This window comes from Rhinolophus sinicus, linkage group LG11, assembly GCF_036562045.2.
Source record: "Rhinolophus sinicus isolate RSC01 linkage group LG11, ASM3656204v1, whole genome shotgun sequence".
Lineage (NCBI taxonomy): Eukaryota > Metazoa > Chordata > Mammalia > Chiroptera > Rhinolophidae > Rhinolophus > Rhinolophus sinicus.
The window spans coordinates 23,065,546-23,088,425 of NC_133760.1; the positions used below are offsets into that span (position 1 = coordinate 23,065,546).

At 43.0% G+C, this 22,880-nt stretch overlaps 1 protein-coding gene across 3 annotated transcripts in view; it reads right to left on the minus strand.

Moving 5' to 3' along the window:
• The window catches only part of GAN (gigaxonin), a 60,811-nt gene extending 40,417 nt beyond the window's left edge, over positions 1–20,394 (minus strand). The window contains exon 1 of one of the 3 annotated variants that reach the window (XM_074314526.1): positions 19,988–20,394. In XM_074314526.1, the coding sequence (XP_074170627.1) occupies positions 19,988–20,154 (167 nt within the window). In that variant the 5' untranslated portion in view covers positions 20,155–20,394. Of the gene's footprint in view, positions 1–11,374; positions 11,509–19,987 lie in introns of those variants that run through there. The other 2 variants (XM_074314527.1, XM_019743720.2) reach the window with 2 other exon arrangements.
• Between the last annotated feature and the right edge of the window lie 2,486 nt (positions 20,395–22,880).

The window sequence follows — 22,880 nt, forward strand, 5'->3', positions numbered from 1 at the left end:
ATTTAACAGTGACAGAGGATAAGTCTAAGTGACTTTTCTTCCCCTATGATGCAAAAGCTTGTCTCCAATAAAAGCAAGGAAACATATTCAAGGGGAAAGCAAGAGAATGTCATGTTCAAGAAGTCAAGATTTACGACATTCTGGGGTGATTCATGGCATTACTCATATGGCCTCCAACTGTGTAGGTACCGAGAGCAGGCTCCCTGAGATACGTGCAGAGGGGCTCGGGCTCACAACTCCATTTGCCCACGTGGGCCAAACTGATCATCTACGTTCCTGTGGGAAGTATACATGACAGGTGCTGCCCAAACCCTCCTTTTTATTCTTCATCAGCTCCTAAAAAACACATCAAAATGGATTTTTAAGTCAGAGGATTTTCAGGGCAGTGCAACTACTCTGTATGATACTCCAATGGCAGATACATATGTCCAAACACACAAAATGCACAGCACCAAGAGTAAACCCTAATGTCAACTATGGACTTTGGGTGACAGTGACGTGTCCGTGTAGGTGCCACCTGTACCAAAGGCGTCCCTCTGGCGGGGTGTTGATAATGTGGAGGCTGTGCCCGTGTGGGGACAAGGGTACACGGGACATCTGGACATCTATGTACCTTCCTTTCAATTTTGCTGTGAACCTAAAACTGCTCCCAGAACATAAAGTCTATTTTTAAAAATATATTTTTTAGTCCTCATTCAACTTAATGAAATAAAACTTTGCAGGTAATATTTCCATGGACAGATGGCATGCTCTCAGGACCAGGCGGTTTACGGCCTGCTTTTCTGTGAGTGGGAAGTCAGGACCCTGGCTATCTTACCGTCCCTGCCACTCAAGAATTCCATCTACAGGGAACAGCATTTACATGGATGTCTGAGACAAGACCAGGGGTCCCAAAGGGAGCCCCAAGGCAGCTCCTAGGCATGTGGTGCGCTCTGAACAGGTGCCACCGACTGACTTCCAGACGCGCGCCCCTCCCACAGCACCGTGACCTACAGGCTAACTAACCGTGGAGGTGCTCCTCCTACAGGGCCAAGCGAAGTGGGGAGCAGTGAGGGGCAGACACCAGAAGGCACAGGTACGATGCTGCGTGACCCGTCCTGGACTGCCACCTGCCTACCCGTGGTCCACTTAGCACAGCAGGTGGTAAAGAAAAACTAGAACTGGGGTCACATTCCTCCTTTTGACTCTAAGAGTTGAACTTGATTACGAGAGTGGCATTCTAATGGAGGCTAAATACTATTTCTTTTCCTTCATTAGTTCCTTTAATTTCCCTCTATTCATTTCTCTCTGCCTCCAATTCTTTTTACCTAGAGAGATTACGGTTTTCACTTATTTACCATCAAAACATTTTCCTCACACAGATCCTGGAACGACTCATAAGTTGAATGGGTTTTAAGAGCAGCTCCCCAACCTGGCTTTCCAGAATCTTCTGGAGAACTTTTATAGAAAAGCAGATCCCTGAGTCCCACCCCAGACCAACTGCATCGGGTCCAAGACTAATGCTTAAAAAATTCCCCAGCTGATTCTGACACATTGCCTCCTCCTGTTCTCCCCACCTCCCACTCCCCTTATCACATGGTTTAACCCTTCACTGACTTTAGGTCTCCATTCCAATAACACCTCTAGCGAGCAGCCCAGGTAGCACTCTATCTAAAGTAACACCCCATCCCTTTCCTGCTCTATTCTTCTTCATTATCACCATCTGATAAATCACATTTTTTAATGACAACATCCATGAAACCAGGAACCTTGCTTTGTTTACTGCTCTATTTTCATACCTCATAAAGTGTCTGATACTGAATGAGCACTTGATAAATATGTATGGACTTGCTAACAGCACATAGCCAGGTTGGGGAACTGTTCGATTTTAATGCTGCAGTTTTAATAGTTTGTGTCAGTTACTGAAACAAAGTGGCCCTGAAATAAAATGTGCACAACAGCTAGAAATGGCATTATTAACCAGCTGAACAGTTGCGAGCTTTCCTGCTCTACATCCCGCTCGTCTGTCCACACTGAGCAGGTGATGCTTTCCCTGGTCCCCAATCCAGAGGCTGTTGTCTAGTCAGCAGTTCCAAAACTGACTGTCAAATTCTCGACCATCGTGCTGAGGCCGGCTGTAAACTGGACTCTAAGGCTGGTTGTCCAGGAGGTGTACAGTTTGCGAACAAGCCCAACTGTCTAGTGCGCCATCTCCCTTTGCTCCTTGGCCTTCTAGTCACCATCACCAGTGCACTGCATGGGAAAAGTAAGAGTGACAAAGTGATGGGGAAATGAGATTAGGAAAGGTTTCTGGAAAACCAAGCAGTTACTGTTCAGGTGTCATCCAACCAACCAACCCTGTGGTAAAGAAGCTGAAGCAGAGGACGCAGAATCTACCGTGAAGAGGCCACAGCCACAGCCCTACCCTTCCCTGATGCCCGACTATGCAACACAAGAGCGGTCATAAGTAGTCTGCCATTTCCCCCGGACAACACATCAGCCACCCGGAAGATGAAATACAGCACTTCATATTTTGATTTGCTCTTGGGAACCATGTCCAAATACATCGATATCTGACAGAAATACGAGAACAGAAAGTGTATGCCTTCGACAGGCATGTGATTTGAACAAAGGGGAAGTTTAACTGAAGGAAGGCAGTGTTTTCTGAAAAGAGAACATGGGAAGTGTGAATTACATCTTAAGCAGGGTAACAACTCAAGGAACCGAGAGAGAGAGAGAGAGAGAGAGAGAGAGAGAGACACACACACAATATCACAGGGACTGAGGATATGCACAACTACAAGTGACATTAATTACACCTGGCAGAAACACAAATCCCTGGAGGGAAAGACATAAAGTGTGACCAAACCAACAAAAACCGTAGTGTCAGAAAAATGACCATTTTATACAGCCAGTCCCTTCACTGTTCCAGACACAGAATTAAGTACTAGGTTTAGACTCAGATATTAGATTTCAACTAGTTGGTGGCCCCCATCCTTGAGGAACTGACAAACTATTACTTCTGACCATGGGCTTCATGTAAGTAAAATGAACTGCTGCAGTCATTTCTAGGAGTTTGGATTTTAACCCACTTCTTTGAAGCTTCTAGCATTGTTCTGGGATCTAGTGTCCGTTATGTTCCACAATAAATCTTTTTTCCCAGCCTGCGAAAAGCCTACTCCTCCCCCAGCTGTCCCCTTCTTAGAAAATGGTATTATTTGCTACACAGCTGCTTAAGCCTAAAATTTAGGAGTACAACTAACAACTAACAGAAGGAATGCTTGAGCTACAAAGTGTACGTGGACAGTAAATAATGAGTGAAAGTTGGTGAGGAATGGAATACAGGTATGCTTCATTTCACTGTACTTCTCAGAGATTGTGCTTTCTTGCAAATTGAAGGTAAGACCCTCCACCAGCAAAAAGATTACAATTTGCTCAAGGCTCAGATGATGGTTAGCATTTTTTAGCAGTAAAGTATTTTTTAATTAAATTATGTACATTATTTTTTTACACATAAGCTATTGCACACTTACTAGACTACAGTATAGTATACACATAACTATTGCGTTTCCCTGAAAATAAGACCTAGCCGGACAATCAGCTCTAATGCATCTTTTGGAGCAAAAATTAATATAAGACCTGGTATTACATTATATTATATTATATTATATTATATTATATTATATTATATTATATTATATTATACCCGGTCTTACATTGTAGTTAAATAAGACCAGGTCTTATATTAATTTTTGCTCCAAAAGACACATTAGAGCTGATTGTCCGGCTAGGTCTTATTTTCGGGGAAACACAGTACTTATTATATGCACTGGGAAACCAAATAATTCATATGACTCACTTTATTGAGCTATTCACTCTATTGCCATGGTCTGGAAGCAATATATCTGAGGTATGTCTGTATTTACATAATCTCTAAGCATCACTGCATAATTTACTTATTAATTACAAAGAGAAAAATAGTGGATTAACCTGGTGGACACCATCTTTAACCATGTGATCACACTAACATTACCAATGTGGGGACAAAAATAACATCATGGGCCCCCCAATATGATGTACCGCGGAGGATGCAATATCGCTCCAGTGGTATTCTTGCCCAAAATGCATAACCTCAAGCTAATTGTAAGAAATCAAACAAACCCAGGTTGAGGAACTTTCAACAAAATAACTAACCGGTACTCAGCAAAGTGCCAACGCCGTGAAAGACCAGGGAAGAGTGAGGAACTGTCAGACTGGAGGAGACCAACGGGACGTGACAAGTCCCGTATAGTGCGGAGCAGGCGCTGTGCTAAGCAGAAGGGAGGCAAAAAGTCAGCTCTCTGGGGAGAGCTGGCAGAAAGGGCTGCATAGAGGTGGCCCCTGACCTGGGTCTTAGCTGAGTATTTTACAGGCATATTAGGAGGAAGAAGAGGGGACAGCGAAGGCACTGAGAATGGACAGAACACAAGTAGTTCAGCAAGGTTAGAGAGCAGAGCAGACACGGAGGAGAGGGGCCAGCTTCTGGAGGACGTACACACCAGACGAACCAGTTGGGACTTCACCTTGAGGGAAATGGAGCCACTCATGAGGAGGTTTTTTAAAATATTTTTATTTTGAAATAATTTTACTTATAAAATGTTTTAAAGAATTGCGGAGTTCTGGTAGATCCTTCATCTAACCTCTATTAACTAATGTTAATAGCTTAAGTAATCAGTACAATGATCAAAACTAAGAAATAAAGATTGGTGCAAACCTACTAAATAAACTATGGACTTTATTCGAATTTCACCAGTTTTCCCATAATGTCCTTTCTCTGCTCTGGGATCCAGTCTAGGGTTCCAAACTGCGTTTAGTTGTTGTGTCTCTAGCTCTGACAGTTCTCCAGTCTTTCTTCACCTTTCAAGAGCTTGAGTACTGGTGAGTACTGGTCAGTACTGTGCCCCTCAACGTGGGTTTATTTCATTTCGTATGATTAGACTGAGGTTACGCACTGTTGGCAGGAACCACAAAGGTGACGACAAGGCATTCTCCACATGTATCAGGGAGAACATGACGTTGACATGTATTATGACTGGGGATGCTAATCTTGGCCGCTTGGCCCTGTCTGCTTCTCTACTACAAACTTCAAGTTACTATTTTCCCCTCTGTTATAAATAGATATATTGGAGGAGATACTTTGAGAATACATAAATATCCTTTTTCTCCTCAAACTCTTGCCCACTAATTTTGGTATCCATTGGTGGATTTTGCCTGCAACAATTATTACTATGGTGTTCAAATGATGATTTTCTATCCTCTTATTCCTTCTATATTTATTAATTGAAACTCTTCTGTAAGGGAGAGCAGTCTACTCCATTTATTTCTTTATTCATCCATTTATTCATCCCTAGACACATGAATGTTTATTACATGGATTACAATGTAACATTATTGATATTCATTTTCTTGCTCAAATTATTGCAACTTTGGTCATTGGGAGTTCTTCCAGGTTGGCTCCTATGTTCTTTTCAAAAAGCCTCTATCTTGGGACCGGCCCGGTGGCTCAGGCGGTTGGAGCTCTATGCGCCTAACTCCAAAGGCTGCTGGTTTGATTCCCACATGGGCCAGTGGGCTCTCAACCACAAGGTTGCCAGTTCAATTTCTTGAGTCCCACAAGGGATGGTGGGCAGCGGCCCCTGCAACTAAGATTGAACACAGCACCTTGAGCTGAGCTGCCGCTGAGCTCCCAGATGGCTCAGTTGGTTGGAGCGCGTCCTCTCAACCACAAAGTTGCCGGTTCGACTCCTGCAAGGGATGGTGGGCTGTGCCCCCTGCAACTAGTAACGGCAACTGGACCTGGAGCTGAGCTGCGCCCTCCACAACTAAGACTGAAAGGACAACAACTTGACTTGGAAAAAAAGACCTGGAAGTACATACTGTTCCCCAATAAAGTCCTGTTCCCCTTTCCCAATAAAATCTTAAAAAAAAAAAAAGCCTCTATCTTCTTTCAAGCACCCTCTTGCTTTCTGACACAAAAGGCTTGTGGTGTATTTTTCATGCCCCAGTGCCTGAGTCAACCACGTCTCTAAAGACATTAGAGTTTTAAACATAATCTAATTACATTCTCAGAACATCACTCTGGCAGTAGCCGTGTGGAAGACTGACGGGAACCAAGCACGGAGGCAGACAAACCAGTAAGAGATTCTATCGCAATTCAGAACTAACAAAAGCTAACTGTGAGCTGTGGCAATGGTGCAGAGGAGACAGATCCCAGAGAAGCAGAGGTCGAAATGATAGTTCCCAGCATCAATGAAATGCTAAGGAGTGAGGAGGAGATGGCACCCCAAGGACTCCAGGTTCCTCCTGGGGAGTCTACTCATACGTTACCCAGTACAGTAAATGAAGGGCGACGGAGAGGGAGCTGGGTTTAGGGTGGCCACGTTGTAGGCTGCCAGGTATACAGGCCTGGGGCTCAGCAGAGAGCGCGGGGCAGAGGCCTCTTTGGGTTAGATGACATTGTCATGGAGAGAGTAGAGGAAGAGGACAGGATCTTGTGCCACATCGCATGTAGAGACATGGAGGGGAGAGCCAGAAAAGCAGACTGTAGGGAAAATGGGACAAAGGTGTCAGCGAAGCCTGGAGAGACCGAGTGTCAAGAAAGTGACCAAGAGTGATAAATACAACAGACAGGTTAAGTAAGATAAACACTTAAAAGTTTTTATTTGATTTGGTGATTATATTTAGCAAATCCTTAGACAGTTTTAATGGAGAGATAATGTAGCAGTCTAAGTGCAAAGTGAAGACAGAAACAGGAGGTGAGACCATGGACAAGCTAAACACGCTTCTTTCAAGAATCTTGCTGCAGAGGAAATCGTGCACATGTTAGAAAAGGACATAGAGTTTGTTTCCTTTCACCAGATGCAGTCATTCAACATTTGTACATTTTCTATATGCCAGGCACTGGAAAAGACGTAAGCATCCTTTTATGCGATGAAAAAGGAGCCAGAAGAGAAGGCCAAAAAAGAAAAAAATACAGGAGAAGGACGAAGATACACAACAGAACAACATCCTAGACGTAAAAGGAGAATACGGATGGCAGAGCAAGGGAGGGAAGGCCAGGGAGAATTAGCCCCGATGCGGATTCCTGCTCTATGGAAGACTGGAACGCAAATCATCATTAGATGACATTTAAACAGCATTGAAGGTGATCTTCAGAGTTAAAGTTTTTATGTCCAAATTTTAAACATCTAATACTCGGGATCAACGGTCAAATAACGACAACCCACAGCCTGTTTCTGTATGACCTTTGAGCTAAAAATGTAAAAGGTTGTTAAAACAAAAACAAAGAAGAATGTGTGACAGAGACCACATGTGGCCTGGGAAGCCAAAAATATGCCTATCCCTTTACCGAGCAAGTTTGCCAAACCCTGCTCTAAATGTTTTTACAACAGCAAACACACAACATTTTAAAAGCCAGCCTAACAGATGTGCAAAATAATAACTTTATCAAATATACGGTGATGGAAGGAGAACTGACTCTGGGTGGTGAACACACAATGGGATTTATAGATGAAGTAATACAGAATTGTACACCTGAAATCTATGTAACTTTACTAACAATTGTCACCCCAATACACTTTAATTAAAAAATAATAATAACTTTGAGAAACCACTTGCAAAAGTGACAAGCAATGGTGATAGATCTGAGAAAAAAACATCAGATACACACTGCCAGTTCCAGATTTTCTATTCTGTTATGATTTTCAGAGTCTATTTATCCTTCTATAACCTTTAGATGATACCGTGTCTTCCTGGACAATAATCTGGCTTCACATAACAGCACAAATCTGTTTCTATCTTCAGAAACAGACATACCTGGGACACAGCCCCCAAAGTGGGTTTATGGGCACCTACAAAAAATACGCAAAGGAAAAAAACAAAACAAAACAAAACCTGAAGCTTTTTTATAATTTGTTACAGAAGAAAAAAAGACCTGGAAATTAAAATGTCAAATCAGGGAATGATGAAGCAAATTATATGGAACACCAGCAATATGATGTAATAACAAATAGCTACTAAAAATGATTATGAGCATTATATTGAGATATAAGAGGGATATGAAATGACTTCAAGTGGAAAGATAAACCATAAATAATATGTACATAGAGATTACGATAACAATGTATTAAGTATGCTGTTCAGAACCAGAAATTAATTTAAGGTAACATAAATAATTACACTCTCCTGTGACTTTCCATAATTTTTTGTGTAAAACATAGATTCTTAAAATTTAAATCTAGTTCTTGTAATTTTGAAAGTAAAGCACTCAATAAAATTTATGTCTTAAAAGACAAGGTTTTAAAATGCATGTTAAAAATTTTAAGATGAGTTCAAAGACAGAATTATGATGCAGCAACTTGTGAAGCAAAAAATTCTTCTAGAATGAAACAAACCTGAATCCTTATTCTGGTCACACCCTGACCTTTTGGAAATACACATAAAAGAAAGACATTCGTGCCCCGACCTGTCAAACGGTTCCAGATTTTCTACTCGGGTATGATTTCTCAGATGCTATTAAAAGAGGCTCCTTCTATAACCTAAAGACCCCATGCAGAGATCATCTCAAGAGTAAGCCCCTTTGATTTGGGGGTACTCTTACAAGTCTTCTCTCTCTAGAAACTGACTGATCTGGTTCTTTTTTGCTGCTCTATACAAATGACACTAAATACCCTGTTTCCCTGAAAATAAGACCTAGCCAGACAGTCAGCTCTAATGTGTCTTTTGGAGCAAAAATTAATATAAGTAACAATATAATAATAATATAAATTAAAATTATAATAACATAAGACCAGGTCTTTATAATATAATATAATATAATATATAATATAATATAATATAATACTGGGTCTTATATTAATTTTTGCTCCAAAAGACACATTAAAGCTGATTGTCCGGCTAGATCTTATTTTCGGGGAAACATGGTACTACAAAAGTTCCATATTTCAGAAATAGCTCCATATTTCTATTCATTTTCCATTCTCTCTCTCCCAATGTAAAGAGTTAGAAGGAAGGTTTCGGCCTTTTCAAAGGCAGAGAAAGTAGAACTCCCGAATAAATTCAAAGGAAAAGTGAGAATTTATATGAATTTATTATCATCTTTGAATTCATCCTTTCAAAGCAGTTCAAGCCAAGTATTAAGTGAAGGTTAAGAAACTGTCTCTTTTTTCTTTTTAAAAAAAGAGATAGTAGGAGCAGATAAAAACAAAACAAAACAAAACAAAAAAACAACTACAGCTGAAACACACCCCCTTTCAGTTCCCTTTAATAAACGAGAGGCAGCTCCTGCGTAAGCTACACTTTCACATCTTTAAACTCAATCTTAAAACCACCTTTTTGCTTCTGGCACCTCCTTAGTGTATGATCTACTGTTATAAACTTCTCCAAACAATCCGAAGCTGGAAAATGCCTTCCAAAATGTTGTCAAGGGAATGAATGCTTTTCAGTGAATTCTTTAGTCATGCTGCAACAAAAGCTCTCTCTCTGGAGTTACTACTCCTGAATAAAGAATTTGGTCCCTTTTTCTCCCAGGTTTCTTGGCACCAGAAATGGACTTTGGTAACTGTGCCATCTAAAACAGTCCAGAAGTGAAGACTCTCTTGCAGGTTAAACTCTGCTGGAAGGTTTTGTCCCTCTCCCCCAGCTCCCAACACATATTCAGCTACACAGTAAAATGTCAGAGCAACTAGATTAATCCTACTTGGAAGCAGTGTGTACACAGCCTCCTGAGCTCTGATCTTCTTTCTACTTCTTCATCAATACTTGCAAACTGCAGTCAACTCAACTCTCTTATGTGCAGAATTTCCACTAATGGATTTAGTGCCTCTGGCCCTGGAAATAAAAGATGAGGGCTTTAAAAGCACCCAGTGCATTTCTCTGCTTTATTTCTCCCCCACTGATACGGCAACACTGAAAGCATACTGAAGGTACCCGCAATACACTACAGGAGCCTGTGGCAGGGAGTGATTGGCAAATTGGAAAAATGTTAGAAAGGAAGGGATATTGGAACCAGGTCCAGAAGGATGACTAAGAATGTATCTGCCAGAAAAGAGCAGGAGGTCAAGAAAGGCAGAGACAAGAAGCAAAAGCACACATATTCACAGGTACATGAAGTACTCCTTAGAATGTTCAAGAATGAGAAAAGTATAAAAAAGGCGTTCATACAGCAACATGACCTCAAATTCAACACATCAAAGACAGATTATTTCCCCCGCCTTCCTTAAGCAGCCAGGCTTCCTGCTTCCTCACCCTTAGCTCCCATATTCAAGTAGGAGACAGTTGCTTTCTTCCCTAATCCCTGAACTTGGCCACTGGACATCACCACGCTGAATCTGAATCATTCGGCAACTCCAGTCGTGCCCTCCCCGTGCTGAGAACATACAACAAAGACACCTTCTTAAGGTAGAGCTCCAGCCCTATTCCTAGTACTAGTGCTTACTGATTGAACGCAAATCGCAATCTAATTGCCCGCACTCTAGAATGCTGCCCATCTACTTCCCACATTGCTGTCCAGGCCTCTAGTCCAGTTCAGTGCAGTGTACCTACTACCTGAGGGCACACCTTATGTTCCTGCGCTCACACCTGTGTTCTACCTGAGCCCAGCTGGGTTCTCTGTGCCCAGCTCTCTACCTATCCCACCCCCACCCCCCACTCACCCCGCTCTCCTCCTCTCCAAGGGCTTGCTCACATTCTGTTTCCTCCTGAAACCTTATGCAGTCGCCTGAGTCGTTCTTCCTCCGCAGAACTCCTATAGCCAGAAGTATCTATACAATTAAAAGAGCTTTCGTTCCATTCTTTGGTTTTCCACAGCTGAGCCATAACTTTGAGAACAGGTTCTGTACTTCGCAAAATCTTTCAGACTGTCCCTAATGTAATACTCTCTGTAAGTGAAGCTAAGCATTGTTTGCTGGGGGTGAAGAAGGGAACTGGTCTCTCCTTAGTCTTCCGCTTTCTCATTGACAAGTCCTACTGCTAACATCTCTGTTCCAGCCACTTCACTCCAACTCCACTGACAAACCCTCGTCCAAGGCATCCTTATTTCCTAGCTGTTCCTAGAGGGAACAACTGCAGTACCCTCCCAAATAAGACTATACCTTCTCCTTCTTAAAACCCAGCAATGCCTTTCCATAACCCTTACAATAAAACCTAAACTCTCATGCAGACTAAACCAAGTTGGAAGATTTTCCTGGGTCCCTTTCCCACACCCCACCGCCTCCCTAGCCAACTCCCAATACACATTCAGCAACTCAGGGAAATGTTACAGAGGAAGTTCAGTCTCCTTGGGGAGCAGTGTGAGTGCCACCCTGAACTCAGGACGAGCGAGCCCTGCCCCCCCCCAACCCTGTTCACGCCACTCTACCCGCTGCTCCTCATCTCGGCGTGCTGCTGCTCTTCTGCTGCCGGGTGTGCCAATGTTCTTGTCCCCAGACCGCAGCACTTCTGTCCCCTGTGCCCCTCGCGGCACATGCCTCCCGCTGGGCCCACTTCTGCTCTCTTCAAACCCTCCTCCTCCTTCAGATTTCAGTTTAAAGGGCACTTCCCCCAGAGCGACGTGCTCTTCACTCCATCTATAGCAGCAACCACGCAACCACATGCAGTCCTTCCATCTCGGTAATTAGACTTCTCTACTGTCTGCCTCCCCAGCTGGATTCCACGGAGGCTGGAGCTGTCTGCCCAGGGCATAGCTGTGCCACCCATAAATGCTCAAAAGTTTAGTGAACGAACAAGCACATTGGGGAACCTCGACCAAGAATCTGTTCTCTACTTTTAAAAAGTTGTTTCTGTAAACGTGATTAATTGGGGTTATTAATACAGTAGTGAATGATCCGACAAGTTATTTAAATACACTTTTAGAGCAGATTTTGAGAAGTGCCTACTCCAAAAATAAAGCCAATCTATTCTTTCCCCATTCTTGAAACTCTGATACTACCACACAACACTGAAAAATTAAGTGAACATCACAAATAATTTTCAAACCATGTTTATTTTCTTTACTAACCCCAAAGAGGAAGAAAAAGTCAGTTGAGTTATTTCAGTCTCGACGGACTCCATCTCAGTTTTGACAGTGTTTGACAGTATTCAGTAGATGACTGAGCATGCACTCAAATGGTAGCCAGCACGTGAGAAAGACAGCGGAGCCACGGAAGGTGTAATGTTCTGGAAACTACTGCTATGTCAGCTCTGTCTCTCTTATCACCACTGTCTCCCCAGCACCTACTGGCGCTGATACTGAGTATTCCTGTGTATTTGTTGAACAAATAAAAACCTACAATCAAGCCCCTAAAGAGTCAACACTAATTACACCAGGTCCCTTCACTGGGACCTGTGTCTGTGATGAACAGTACCCTTCAACACTTGTAGACAACTCTCATTCTTGAACTGTGATTTGTTAACGGTTAAGCACAAGCCCACAAGCATATGGGTTCAGGCGGTGATGGCATTTCTAAAGAATGCAGCAACAGCTGTGACAGTGGGGAATATTTCCATAAACCCCTTTCCCACCAATAAGAAAGAAGATGGTAAACAAAGGAAGCAAAGCAACTACTCTGTCCCTGCCGCATGGCAGGAGGTGATAACAATAAGAAGCTCACTTCCTCCTTGCTAACAATGGGGATTATCATTTTCAAGCAGAAGACCAAGTTGGTAGCTCTGCTCACACAAGTCAGTACTGTTAAGGAGCCAGGCAGGAAAATAAACAAGCAAGCAAGCAAGCAAACAAACTGCACCCAAAGAGCAAAAAGCCCCTAATCTGCTATAAGTCTACATTTCCCACGCTAGCTCTAGTGTAGGAGACAAGCAAGATGATGGTGGGAAATTCTTCCTTTTACTAACCAAATGGAAGGCTACCAGAAGACGACAGGTCCAGCTGGGCTCCCTTTCCACCCCTGAAGTAGAACTGCGCTATGGCAGGAAGAGGACGGGAAACAATTACCAATGATCTTTCTGTCTAAGGATTCTCATTGCTCTTCACGATCCTACTTTCCTCAAACTTCCAGCTGCTCCCAGTGAATGAACGTGCTCTGCATGTTAGAAGAGACTCATACAAACCTCACATCCTAAACGTGTGAGGTTTCCTCCAGTTCAGGGACCGACTGATATAAAACTGTTTCCCAATATTTCTACACATCTTACCATGTTAACATAAAAATCACAAGCATCAAATGGTCTTTAAAATTGTTCCTAAAAAGATACAGAAATACTTAGTAGTGGAGAGAATCACAAAATACCTATGAGCAAAAATATATATTTAAGTTCTATAATCATTAACACATTAACTCCCAAAGAGGAAAGCACAGGACATTTTATTGGTCTATAGACCATTATTCGACAGTCTATTTTTTAAAACCAGTCCTTCCAGCTTCCATTTCCGATATACCCTGCTTCTCAAAGATTTATTGTTTGAAGCTTATCTGTTTGCTCTAACAAAATATTTCACCAAGATCTTATGTTCCCTCAGTATTCTATTTTTCTAATGTTTTTGAATAGAGGAGAAAAGTTGTAACTGATTCCCACAGAGAAATGGAAGCAGCAGACATGAGATCATCATTTGATGGCTAAGTCGCTCTCTGGCAATAAATACTTGGGAAGATGACTTCACTTCTGCTCTTCTGAGCACAGGGATCCAGAGCTCTGGCTGAGCACCGGAGGGCACTGAGCTGGACACACGGCCCTTACTCTCCATAGAGCTACAGCTGTCGCCTTTACCTCAGCCTTTGATGTCCTTCCTTTTTCGGACTCATCATGGCTTAGGAGGCAAAGAACCCAGGGGAGGCTCTCAAATTCAAAGTTGCAACCATACGCTGCCACTTATCGCACCCCACAGCCTCAACCTAGAATTCTAACTCACAAATCGTTCATTTCTGCTATAGCTTCAGTACACAAATGATAGACCTGTATCCTGCAGAAGGATGCTATAGCTCCCTAACGGACTTACTCGTGGTACTCATAAGCCAAATGACTCCTTACTTGTCCTAATTATGTTTTCTTTATGGATTATAACTAGATTTTAAGCCTCACTTTGAGATCATGAGACGAACTGATTAACAGTTTCAATAGTGGATAAGGTGGTTTTGTAATCTGGATGCTTGGTCTATATTATGCAAATCTAACTCCGAAGAACCAGCGTTTCTATGTGGAAAAGCACTTTGCTTGACGCTCTAAATTATATAAAAATTACTCTAAGAACACTGAAGAGGACTTACAGGGGAAATACAAACTGTAAGATACAGAAGTCTAAGGGTGTAGGTATTCACTAGAGCTAGGTTTTCCTTCTATCACATTACATTGTTACTCAAAATAACCCTCAGAAAAGTTCTACAATAAATCTAAACATTCAATACTTCACTTTATGTTAGATTCACTGGTCTAACAAGAATTTTATTGATTTGTTTCATCACTTGAAACCTTTCAAAAAGCTCTCCAGAATTAGAGCATTCACTGCTACCAACAGCAGCAATTGCTGTCTTGTATAAATAAACACATAACTTTAAGCTGAAATGAGTAATCTAGGTTAAATTCAGAGCTCCAATTCCCAAGTGCTTAGTTTCCTTAGAAGCCCAGAGAAAATACTTCTTTCATCTTCTAAAACTGAACATACTTTAATATCACTTTTGAAAAACAATGTGATATATAGATGATGCATTACTGAATCGTACACTTGAAACCTATGTAACTTTACTAACCACTGTCACCCCAATAAACTTTAATTAAAAAAAAAGAAAAGAAAAATTCATGTAAGAATAGGGTTTAATTAAACACGATTGCAAATACTGAAAAAGAAGAGAAGGAGGAGGAGTAAGAAGGGAAGGAGGAGAAAAAAATCATTTTCAACCATGTGACTGTAAGCCCTTCAGGATAGATTTCATCCTTTTCAGCAGTTGTTAGGATGACTTATCACAGATGGATAAAAACAAACAAGGCCTAGATCCATTAAAAGACAGTCAGGCCAGCTTATTTCCTTTCCATCACTGTAAAAGCACAGCAAGAGACAGGTATAGTCAACTTGATTTTAAGAATCTCAGGATTCAGCAAGAATCTCAGAACCTGGAACTTCTACCTGAGCCTTTGAGCACTAAGAAACCTAACAGGTTATAATAACTATTCAAAATCCTTATGACGATCATTCAGGAGCTGCTATACACGAAGCTCAAAGCACAAGTGGAAGAAAAGGGACTTGGAGACCAGCAGCATGCTCTGTGCACAGCAGACAGTGCTAATGGACTTTGGCGCCCATAAACTACAGGGCAAATGTCAGATACCCAGAGAAAGGATGATAATTTCTATCTTACTATGAAACTCGGACTCCTACAGATCCTATTAGTCTCCTTAAGTAGTTTCATCAGCATCATCTATGAGTCAAATTTTATATTTAAATGGCAAAACAGGCTCATCAATAATTAGGCCTTGGAGCATATCCAGATTAACAGCATAAAATAAATGCTTGTTACAAAACAACTCTACAGGGCCGGGTTTGTATAGCAGAATCCCCAACCAAGTCCTATATGACAGGACAAAGGAAATGCTTTAATGTCAATGTGTAACAAAACTTAAACGTTGCAATAAAACCGTAAGAACAGAAACAAACCCCCTCCCCACAACATATACACACAAAGCAAAACAAAAATTGCTTAGAGCCACATAATTTAGACTTACAGGGGCTTTGTTGTTCATGTGGCCCAACCAACCCCACTTTATACATGAGGAAACTAAGTCCCAGAAAAGTTGTCCAATGTCTCCACTCCACCCTCACTAGACCAGCTTTCTCTCAAAAAAATGAGAAGGGGAAAATTGCCATTCTTATTGTTGGCTGGCTCATCAAAGGATCCAAAAACCTTGGGACTCTTCCTCTCCAAACTAATATTCCAACAGATACCTAGAAAAACCAAAATTCTCAGAAGTGAATCCAGAACCAGAACCTGTACAGAGCTACTTTAATGTTACTACAAAATCACACAGTAATTCATTTTCAAATCCTTCTTGCATACATTACTCCACAAGAACCACAGCTCATGAGAGAAAGGAGTCTGAACTCCACATCAGACCAATGGGATTGTGCCAGAATCAGAAGAGCCTCAGACATGAAGCAAAGCAAACTTTGCAATATTCAGAAGAAAGAGAAATTTCCTGTAAGCCTCAGGGAACCATTCCCAGAAGGTCTCAGGGTTGCTGAGAAAAGAAAGATTCTGTAAATCGTTTTATTCAGAATTAAACTTCATCATTCTTAAAGGTCATTGGCCACATTTAGATTTAGTTTTACCAGCAAACCAAAGGAAAAAATGTTATTCCGGGGTCAGAATGAGGAAAAGCTGGGAAGAGGGTGTGTTGCAAAAGCAGCATCCCACTTACTGAGCTGAATGAGGGGCTACGAAAGGTCCTGCCTGCCTTCTGGTAGCATCTGTATCCTAAGGTTGCATGACACATACTCTAAACAACCTTTTTTCAGGCAGTAGGGTTTGTTGCTAAAGTTGCATTTCCTGGCTTTTTCCCTTTATACTAAAAGTCCTTCTAGAGTGGTATGATAGCTAAGATTTTCAGGAGGAAAAACAAATGCTAAACCAAAGATAAAGCACAGGAAAAGATTAAACCAATAAGTAAGATAAAAAGACTTTCCTATATTAAGTAGAAAGTATGCCAAATTAATTGCTTTAATTCCTAGTTTGACAAAGTTGGATTGGTTCCCTCTGTTGAGCATACAGAAGCAATATATATATATATATATATATATATATATATATATATATATATATATATATATAAATAATTGCTTCCAAACCATACAACTTCAGAGGCTTGTGACAGCTACTAAAACTAGGCTAACTAAAGACATTAAACAAAACTCAAATTTTTATAAAACTTCAGAGACTACCAAACTTTTGATCACCCAATTCATATATTAATGACATCACACGTAAATGCTTAAGCTTCAAAAGAGAAAGCAGGAAACATTAAATTCTAAACTATACAAATTCATTTTGTTTCAATATAATTTAAATAATTATATATTTAAAGTTCTATTCAAACAGAAGATACATTAAAAAGTCCAATATCATTGGTTTCAAACATTACTAAACAGTTTGTTTCTAAATAGTAATACAAATTAGTCAAGTTACTTTCAAGTGACTTGAGATTGATAACTTTAAAAGACCCCCCCAAGAACATTCTACCACTTCAATAACCAAAAACTTAAAGCAATTAGTCACTGAAAAACACACATATTGACTGATTAATATTTATCTACAAAATGTCAAAAATATCTGTCCTTCTGGGTGGTGAACACACAATGGGATTTATAGATGATGTAATACAGAATTGTACACCTGAAATCTATGTAATTTTGCTAACAACTGTCACCCCAATAAATTTTTAAAAAATAAAATATCTGTCCTACCTACTGCACAAGATGGTTGAAAATTTAAATCGAAATGAGATAGTCTGTGAAAGTATACTTGATAAGCATTCACATCATAACATTGTAAGTAAGTAAGTAGTAGAGTTTACACAAAGAATAAAGACAAGTAATGCTGGAACTTGGTATGATAAACGAGGAGACAAGGCTTCATTACCCTGCCATCTAATCTTAGTTCAACCATTAAGTTCTAGTATCCTCATCATAACAGAAGTCACTAACGTCCACTGAGCCCCATTTTCTGATTTGGAAAGTAACAAAATTGGACTATAGGAGATCTGAAGTCCCTTTGGCTCAGCTACTTTGATTGGCAATATTTCACACCTAAATTACTGCTACCATGTTTCCCTGAAAATAAGACCTAACTGGAAAATAAGCCCTAGCATGATTTTTCAGGATGACATCCCCTGAACATAAGCCCCAATGCGCCTTTTGGAGCACAACTTCATATAAGACCCTGTCTAATTTTCAGGGAAACACGGTATTATAAATAAGTAACATTTCACATTACTATTCTCATTATGTGTCACCATGTCACAAATGAATACCTCACCTTTCCTAATCCATTAGATATAGCGGTGCATGCGCTCATCATTATAGACCTATGTGCAGACCTGTGAGATGTTCAAAGCACCATTACATAGTCCTTTACAGGGTGGGTCAAAGATTAAATGAGACAGAGACACATTGTATCCCTCATTTATCAGAGTAGTGAGCTGAAGCCAACATCAAGTCATCTACCAGAACTCACAGCTATAAAAGTAAAAGCTGGAAGAAGAAAGCAGGTCCCATGCTCTTCTCAATTAGGGATAATTGAGAAGAAATGGAAATGTAACAGAGCCACCCTCTAATGTCCAATCTGCGGTGGTAGCAAGGCAGGCAGTCACTCATTCAACACATTTGCTAAACCACCAGGCACTGGTCTTTCTGGCTGCCAGGGACGCAATAATGAACAAAAGAAAAATCCCTGGCCTCACTGAGCTTACATTGTGGGTGGGGAAGATCAACAAAGTAAATGAGTAAAACATAGGGTACATTAGAGTTGTAAGTGCTATGACGAAAAATAAAGTATGAAAAGGGGATAGAGTGCATGTGTTTAGGGATTTACAATTTCCTTCTAAGCTGCCTGGATGCCACTTAAACAACTACAACAATAATGCATTCTTAGAGTAGTTTTCCTAACATTTTCCCAAACAGGGAACACTTTGCACTCTGGGAAGACTGTGGCCTGCTGTTCCCTATTTGAGATTGATTGCTCAAACCTCTGAACTGCCAGCTATGAGCTGTTATACTGGCAATCAAATCCCCTACTAACAAAGACTTACCTCCCCCCCCAACCCTGACCCCCACCACCACCTTTAAATCCACAAAGAGTGCAAATGGATTTACAAGAGAGAGAGCCAGGAGAAGTTACAAGAGCACTTGAACTGCTTCTGAGTTAGCACAAATGTCTAACTGATGCGAAGGTTAAGATGTGGTTTGTGTGCTGAGCTCTGCTAGGACAGAGCATTAAGAATGCAGTAACATTATTTTGCTTTTTCTGACCTGTCAATTCTAGCCATTCTCTACTATTATTAGTCTATATTTATCCAGCTTACTGGGCAGTTTCTCCACCTTTTAGCATTTTTTTTTTTTTTGCTTTTATTAAAAGATCAACCCAGTTTGCAAGAAAGTTGCTGTAAGAAAAGTTAACAGCCCCCTGAAAGATCTGATACACGTAGTTAAGCATTTATCTTATCGATCTTTAATCTGGTTAGTTGAGATGGCAAATCAGGTTAAGCTTTGTTTTACTCAAGTTTTAAAATGTCCTCTGAGTCGCTAAAATCTCCTGGTCCTCGAGTTGTGACCACATCCTGAGAATTACAGTAAGTCGTTTAAAATTCGCTACAGCTCATTTTAACGCGTGTCTATAACACACAGCCCTAATTTTAAACGGAATTCCCACGAGTGGAAAAAGCACGTTTGACAAGAACGTCGGCCTTGGGGATCAGATCGCCGGTCCGAAGGAGAAGCTCCAACGGGGTTGTCCCTCTGCCCACACCCGATGTGGAAGTTGTTTGTTTGCCTTCTCCGCGGGAGGGGCGCTCCGGGCCGCCGGCCCCGCCGACAGCGCGTCGGTTTGGAGGCGAACGGCCGGCAAACTTCAGCCGGGATCGGTCGGCTGGGCCAGGCGGAGGGGGGCGGCTTTTCCCCGGCGCGGCCTCGCCCCGCTCGCGGATGCGGGTCGCGGGCCGGCCCAGGACGGCGTCCGGGGGCCTGCGGGGCTCGGAGGCCCGGGCGAGCGCCGGGCTGTGGGAATCCGAGGAGAGATGGCGAGGGGATTGCGGCCCCGGTACAGGGTCAACGCCAGGGGGACAAGGGACCCGTGGGGCGCTCGACCTGGCGGTGGGCGAAGCCACGGTAGCTGTCCTGGGGGCCGGGCAGGGCTCTGCCGGGAGGGACCCCGCGCTGAGCTGTGACCAGGGGGACCCCGGCGGCTGAGGGGTGGGGACACGACTCCGGTGCCACGCCCGGCCCGCCCCGCCCCTGGGCTCCGGGCAGCGCGGCCCCGCCCGGCCCCCTCCTCACCTGATGTACGGACTGGCCGCCGCCAGGATGTTCTTCTGCACAGGGATCTCCTCACCGTCGAGGACCAGGTGCGCGTCGCAGAAGCGGGACTCCTCGCGGAAAGAGCTGAGCGCTCGCAGCAAGCGCGCGGCGTGCTGAGGGTCGGACACGGCGCTGCTCTCGGCCATCGCGGCGCCCGCTGGTCAGCGGGCCCGTCCCGCTCCCGACTCTGACCGGCAGGACCCCTGGAACTGTCCACGTCCGGCGCGCGCCCCGTCTGCACTGCCCGCGCGCGCGCGCACCCGCTTGGCCCGGCTCAGAGCACTCGATGAACAAGCGAGAGCCCCCTGAACGCGCCTGCGCCATCCGTGGCGCTAGGAGCCGGTGCCTTTAAGGAGCCGCTACATTGCGTCATTTCTCCGCGACGCCCCCACGCCCTCGCTCCCTCCTTCTCGCCCGCCGTCGCCGGAGGCGGCCAATCAGAAGCCTCATTCCTCCGTGGGACCCTCCGGTCCTCACCCCCGCGCTGCCAGGGGCTGTCGCCAGCTAAGAAGGATCTCTGCGGCGTTGGAGGGGTGTGCGGGCAGACTAGGACTTTGTGGGTAAGCCGGTAGCCTCTGTAGCCTCGAGTCTCGGCTCTTCCACTCGCTAGCTGTGTTATCATGGGTAAGGTGCCCATCCTCAATTTCTCCTGCAAAATGAAGATGACAGGTTGTGGGCTAATGTGCGATAATGCAAGTAAGCGAGGGCGCAGTAGGTGTAGCTTTCGTTATTTATGAGAGAAAAACGGTTTCCCAGGCAAGAGGACAGAGACCCTAAGAAACAGGCCTTGAAAAGAGCGTTTTGGTTGAGGCCTAGAGAGATGTAGCAGATGAAGCAGGAGAAGGAAGCGGCAGGTCTTACATTTTGCAGGGTCTCCTTGGCTGTAGTAAGGAGGTTGGTCTTGATTCCTGTAGGTGTTCTGAACCATGAAGGGGCTTGAGCAGGGGTTTTTCTAACGATCACTCAGCTGCTGCCTGGAGAATGGGGTTGGGGCGGGGGTGCTAAAGGCAGAATGATGCTGAAATATTGCAGTACTTGAGGGAAGGGAATGGTGGTCTGGGTGGACGGGTGATGATAGAGGTGGACAATAGTGGATAGCTCTAAAAGACTAGACAGAATTGTGAGGGAGGGGAGTCCAGGGTAACGTTGAGTAATGAACTGCGTGGATTTTGACACCGTTTAGCGAGAGACAGGAAACGCTGAAGGGATGGAAGGAAGCTAGAGAAGCCGGATGTTCAGTTTTGACGGAAAGTGACTCTGGGTCAGCTCTGACTGCAGGGCAAGCCCTAGATGGTTGAGGTTGCCCCAGAGGTTGCTAAGGGCACGTGGGAATGTGAAATATAGCCACCGTTTTGTACATGTACTCAATAAGGTTCTAAAGCATTAGCAATTTTATGAGGACCGAGGACCAGAGGAATGTGGTCAGCATTCCAGATAAGGCAGGATGGTGTTTTCACTAGATCCGCTCAGTCTTTTCCTTCACCCAAGGCTCCAATGAAGTCTTGGGTCTTGATCCTGAACTACCCAAGGCTTTGGAGTCACTGGCAGGAATGAGAGTAGTTAACTCTGGTAGTGTCACTGGCAGAAGAATAGATGGGGAGCAAGATGTTACTAGTGGAAGTTCCAGACACTTCCAGTTCCTTCTTCAAATGTAGCTCAGTATGGGTGAAATGATAAAAATGTCTACGATTGGCTTCAAAACAAAAGGAAGGGATAAAGGGAAGCCATTGGGGGTAGAGCTGAATCAGAAGTGGTTACTAATTGTTAAAGCCAGATTATGGGTGCATGGAGCTTTGTTGTACCAGGCTCTCTATTTTTGTGTATGTTGTAAAATGTAGTAACTGAAAAAACAAGATAAGCAGCTCGAGCTTTTCCATGATACCTTTCCAGTATCTCTGGGAGTAGTCGACACTCCTCTCTCCACGTTGTTGCTGTACTTTGAACATTGCTCTGGCAGGAAACTTATTGTAATGGGTTTATTGATCTGTCTCACCTGCTAGCTTGTATATTTTAGTGTGTCTGAATTTCCAAGTGCTAAGCACAATGCCTGGCCCTAGCCCAGTGCTCAGTGAATGTTGGATGGATGGAGGAATTAAAAAAATTGTGAATACCAGGCACTTAATAAATGTTTTCTAAATTGTATCCTCTGGTCTTAGTTTGTGTTTGTCTTTCTCAGCTGGGTTGTGGGGGTCAAAAATGATATATATGACAGAGAGAGTTATCTACACAATGTAGGTATTTGATAAATACTTACTGATTAATTGCTTGGAATGCTGTCCTATTCTTCAAATGTCAGAGGTTCCAAAACAAAACAAAGAGCTCAAATAACAGAATCATTCTCAGGTAACCAACCAGTTAGCCTAGAATGGGAGTGTTGCCTTCGTTGAAGTAACTGGAGGTAAGTGGGGATTAGTCAGGCAGACTCTTCCTGGTAGAGGTTAACCTTCTCTGGTGTTTTGACAGAAGGAAGGAATGGGAGGACGTGGGCAGAGGATATAGACAGACCAGTGTCACTCCTGGGAAAGGTAGTTGCTGGTGTGAGAGTGTCACCTATGCAACAGGCAGCTGATCAGCAGAAGACCTTGTCTATGCTTTCAAAACCACCCCCATTGTTTGCAGTATTTCCCACCAACCCACCGGTCTGAATAATTCATATTTATTCTTTAAAACCCAGTTCAAACATGACCTTCAGGGAACCTCCAACCAGTTTCTCAGGGCAGAGTCCCGTGCTATGCCATGTTCTTGCTTTCTGTGTTGCACTGACGCCCTGCACTGTAATTAATTGATTTGTATTATATGTTGGTTTCTGAGCTCCTCCAGGGTGCTTAGTAGGTGGCCCCTGATACTTTTGCACAATTAATTAGAGGTAGCA